Below are 5000 nucleotides of genomic sequence, written 5' to 3' on the forward strand. Positions count from 1 at the left end.
AGAACAAGTCTTCAATTGCCATATGGACTTATAGCGAGTAAAATTATGCACTCCTTCGGAATATCGCTCTTCTTACCTTATTTCGTCGTTCGTGACTTAGAAAATTTGTTAAGTGATTTGTAACCAGGATCGCATTGGTTGTTTACCATGGGTAAACCGGTCGGTTCACGGACCGGTTAATTTCTTCCCGGAATCACGTTTACCATTTTTACAAACATGTTCCATTCACCAAAAACCGGTGCAAAGGCCGGAACCTAGTATCAAAGATGACTTTCAAAAAATGGAACACGCCGAATTTCCGATTCGAACATTCCGTCAGGAAAACTGGACTACTTTTTCAGACGTTCCGTTGGGGTATTTCCAGAATTTTTGGGAGATGGTAAACAACTATGATCTTTATGAATTTCATATATTGATACTGTCGAACCCTGACTACCTTTTTTTAATTGCAGATGATGTCACGTTTGAGTTTCCTATTCTTATTCCTGTGTGTTGTAATACAGCGGAAGGCCATTGGTGTCAATGGGTGTTGCAGCTGCGAGGAGGTAATTTAAAGATATCAAAACGTTCTTGGCATTTAATAATCTAAATGCATACTTCCTTTTTCAATCATTCCGTTATCAATCTTTCCACTTTCTTTCCGGTTTCCATGTAAGGTAATTCAAGTCTCAGATTCTGGATTCCACGCTGTGGATTCCGGATTCCGGATTCCAATCGTTAGCGAGATTCCGGATTTCTTGAGCTAAGTTCAGGATTCGAAAGCCGAGGATTTCGGATTCCACAGGCAAAAATTTCTCTTATTCCGGAATCTGGATTATCTTACGTGGGGCAATTTTGGATCATTTTACGTTTCTGGGAAACTGCCCACATAATAATAATAATAATAATGGAATTTATATAGCGCTTATACATAGCTGTTCTACCCCTCCCCTAAGCCAACATTAACACTTACGTCTCACTTAGGGCAAAATGTTGGCTTAAGAGGGAGGGGTAGGTGGGCAGTTTCCCAGAAACGTGTAATGAACCCATATGAACAATTCGACTTGAGGACAACTACAAATAACTTACTAACTGTCAGTTGTCTTTTGTCAGTTTCCCAAAGACTGCTACAGTCTTCCACTGAACTCACCAAGTGGTGTGTATAAGATACAGCCCCTGGTCGACAAAAAGCCTTTTGATGTGTACTGCGAGATGGGAATTCATGGTGGAGGCTTCACCTTTCTTCCTCGTGGCTTCACTAGATTACCATATGCACAAAATATCGTCAAAGTTCTATTTCGAGACAAGAAGAACGTACTACTTAAGTTGCAGAAAAAGGTTGATCGTAGCGAGGCATACACTCTGATCCAGCCTCATCCGTCGTTCGCGAACACAGAGTTTGGTGTGTTAATCAACAGCTTCCAGGGTTACACCACGCCACAGAACGCCTTCATGAAAGAGTACATCTTCCTCGGTATTATTCCTGCATCAGCTGCACGCCGCCGAAGTGTTCAAGGCTTCAGATCCAATGGGCACACAGTCAAGTTTACAAATTGCGATGCCAATCCCAACAGCTATTTTGCATTCATGCCAAACCACAATCTGCAAACTCCCAGTTCCTACCACAGCCACAACCTAATCTACGAAAAAGTAGGTGTGGGTGTCGACTGGCGCTCCAAGGCAATTCCCATCACCCATCCTGATCGCACCATGCCGAACGAATTCTTCTTCTTGACAGAGCTGCATTTTGGAGGCTGTGGAACCTACACCTCTAGTAACCGATGGAGCAAGTTTGGCTTTCATGCCACCGCCATTGGAATTCGCTAAGAGTTGGCTTTTCCCTTCTCACCTTTAGATTGCTAATTCGACGTAGCCACAAACTTCTGTTTTTGTGTTGACTTATTTTAGGGTAAAACTTTTGAACTTTTGGTGTTTCAGTTTTCGCAACGATTTCAATAGAACGACCTTAAGTTTCAAGTACTCAGTACATTTCGAAAAGTTGGTCGGTTTCGGATTAGATGTAAATGTAAGTTAAATTTATGTCAGACAAAATCAGGCTAAGTGTTTGTTGTAACGTAAAGAAACAGGTGAGAACAAAGAAAAATAAAAGTTGTTAAAATGGTCTTTGAGCCTCTTACTTCTTGACGACCGGAATTGCAACAAAAATGTCTTTGATTAGCGACACACAACAGACGTCATTATCACTAGCAGTGGGAGCAGCAGTTTAAATTGCGATTGATTAGTCCGAATGCGCTCACATAGGTCAGATTTCACACAACGACTGATTCTGTAAAATATCTGTTCGAACAAGCAAACAAAGTATATAATTTTCTATAGCTTGAGGACAGTTGAACAGATGATCTTTCCATTCGGGGGGGGGGAGAGACACGAGGTCTGGGACGAGAAACCACATTCTCACAACTCGAAAAGCGGTCAGCCGATAATAGCAGTTTTTTTCCCTCAGTAAATATTTTGACAGAAGAGAGAAGCGAACCGGCAAAGGAAATTACTAAAAAATTGAAAAATAATATCATGCATCTTTGTTATCTTGCATATCTTATTTGTCTTCTGGTACTGAAATTGCGGGGCAAACTAAACCGCAACCGTGTTAAATCTTAACCAACAACAACACGCTCGATCGATTTGTAGGTTACATGGATTTTGCCGGGCGAGGACATCTGAAGGTTATAGAAGTTATGATGCTGATAAAAAAAGTACTGGAGAAAGTGTCAAATTTATTGGGAGTAAGCATATTTAAGGTGCTTCGATATAGTTTTTCAGAGGCCATACCGGTATTTTTCAGTCGCTTTAAAAGTGATTTCATCCTTGTCTGATCGCTATAAAAGTTTGACCAATGATTGACTATAGATTGAAATGTGTCAAAATGTAGGTTTTAGGAAAATCGATATTACTATGACAACAATAAACAAAAAACTTTGAAATTGATAAACGCCTAATTTTGCGCGATCTAGACCTGCTACTGGAAATCCAACACTAGGAACTTAAAGTTTGGTGTTTAGCAAATAACCTCCGTAAGAAGTAAAAAATTCTGTATGTTTGAATTCAAATAAAAAGAAAATATATTTCAAACCTAAATTTTCAATACCCGTGATAGATTATTTAAAAAAAAAAACGTTATGAATGACCCAAATTATTCTTAAGTAGCGTCAGGATGCTGCTTAATATCATATTTCGATGCTAGGAAAATTTGGTGTTTTTTCATTCTTGCGATCTAAAAAACTAACCCGTTTTCTCAACACCTGTATAAGGACAACTACATTCAAAATTTGGGCCTTTAGCACTTTTTGTATATCTCTGAAACGACTCTTTTTTAAAAATCTCTTCACATAATGTATATAATAATGTCTGAAACTTTCATTGAGATTGATTCACTGCGACACCTTGAAATTTCAAGACAAACCTATCCTACGAACCGGTCAAAAATCTGCGCTACAGCATTCACTGTTTTGACGTTATGCTAATTTTTCCAAATTAATGCGGACAATACATATATCCATGACTAGTACATTTCAGTGTGAGTATTGTCAATGTTTTACATTCAAAAGAAGTAAAAAAAAAATTCAAACTAAAATGTACTAGGCGTGGAGGTATGTATAGTGTATACACAATTTTTTACTTCTTACGGAGATTGTTTGCTAAACACCAAACTTTAAGTTCCTAGTGTTGGATTTTCAGTAGCAGGTCTAGATCACACAAAATTCGGCTTTTATCAATTTCAAAGTTTTTTGTTTATTGTTGTCATAGTAATATCGATTTTACTTAAAACTACATTTTCACAAATTTCAATCCATAGCCAGTTACTAGTGAAAATTTTATAGCGATCGGACAAGGAAAAAAACACTTTTAAGGCGATTGAAAAATATCGGTATGGTTTCTGAAAAACTGTATCGAAACACCTTAAGAAAGTCATATAAATATGAGCTTACAGCTGTACATATCGTACCTGAATAAACATATAGTTATACTTCGTATAAACATTTCAGAGTCATTTCACTTCGTTTATTACGATCAGTCAACACCTTGAATTCGAAATTAAAATTTAAAACAATCCTTAATAAACAAATCACAACTACCACTGAAAGCTCTGTCTCTTGAAGTCACCTTAACTTTTCCAAGGTTTATTGCAGCAAACCACTAATCTATAGCTCAACTCTTCGGCCGTTCTTATCAGCTATACGCAGCTGTATGTTGCATATTCCAAACTCTGCAGGGGGAAATTTTTTAACAGAAAAAGACAACCACACTCTATGTCTGAAAAGCGACGTAAAATCAAAAACATTGCGAATTACCAAAATATACATGTAACAGTGAGAAACTGTCCCGCCTTGGGCGACCAGGGGCGCTTTCCATTCAACAAAAATTCCGGTTTGGAATTTCGGAAACTTCACGTGCTCAATGGAACGGTACATTCCGGTTTCACAGACCGGACCCAAGCCACCTCGGGTACACTCGACTGTCGAAAAGTGGCGGTGGAAAACTAAAGGCGAAGGAATCCTATTTCGTGTAGAAAACCATATTTTTGCAAGCGAAGAGTATGCATACAAGTGAAGGTAAAAAATTCGCGTGAATTGAAGCGATCCGTTTCTTAGAACTGATTCGAACAATTCGAAGCAACTCCTAGAACTGTACGGTAAACAAACTCGGTGTTTTGGCCAAATTTGTATTCAGCCAGGCTTTGTTGTATTTATTTCAGCCTAATTGATAAATTGCTTTCGTTTGGTTAAATATCGTGGACAGGTTTCAGACAAATAATACGCTGATTTATTCTTACCGACTTTTATACAATTGTAAGCTATTGTAACTTGATTACACACACTTTTTTTCACCTACGTGTCGTGTTGCGTCAGTTATTTGACACTGTTAATGGCAAATATCAAAAATCGAAAGAAATTGCAACTGATTCAAACTATTTGAGATGTCATGCTTTACTCACAGCACTTCACTTTCCACTGGAAACTACTTGTTCTTGTAAGCAGGATAAAAAAGTGCGGTACTGGGGG

The 5000-nt window shown here is 38.2% G+C and overlaps 1 protein-coding gene across 1 annotated transcript in view; it reads left to right on the forward strand.

The window, feature by feature from the left end:
- Positions 1 to 2103, forward strand: part of LOC140926940 (uncharacterized) — a 2608-nt gene extending 505 nt beyond the window's left edge. The window contains exons 2-3 of the mRNA XM_073376613.1: positions 453 to 545; positions 1093 to 2103. Coding sequence (XP_073232714.1) covers positions 453 to 545; positions 1093 to 1806 — 807 coding nt within the window. The 3' untranslated portion in view covers positions 1807 to 2103. The remainder of the gene's footprint in view (positions 1 to 452; positions 546 to 1092) is intronic.
- Positions 2104 to 5000: the final 2897 nt, after the last annotated feature.

This window comes from Porites lutea, chromosome 2 (genome assembly GCF_958299795.1).
Source record: "Porites lutea chromosome 2, jaPorLute2.1, whole genome shotgun sequence".
Classification (NCBI taxonomy): Eukaryota; Metazoa; Cnidaria; class Anthozoa; order Scleractinia; family Poritidae; genus Porites; species Porites lutea.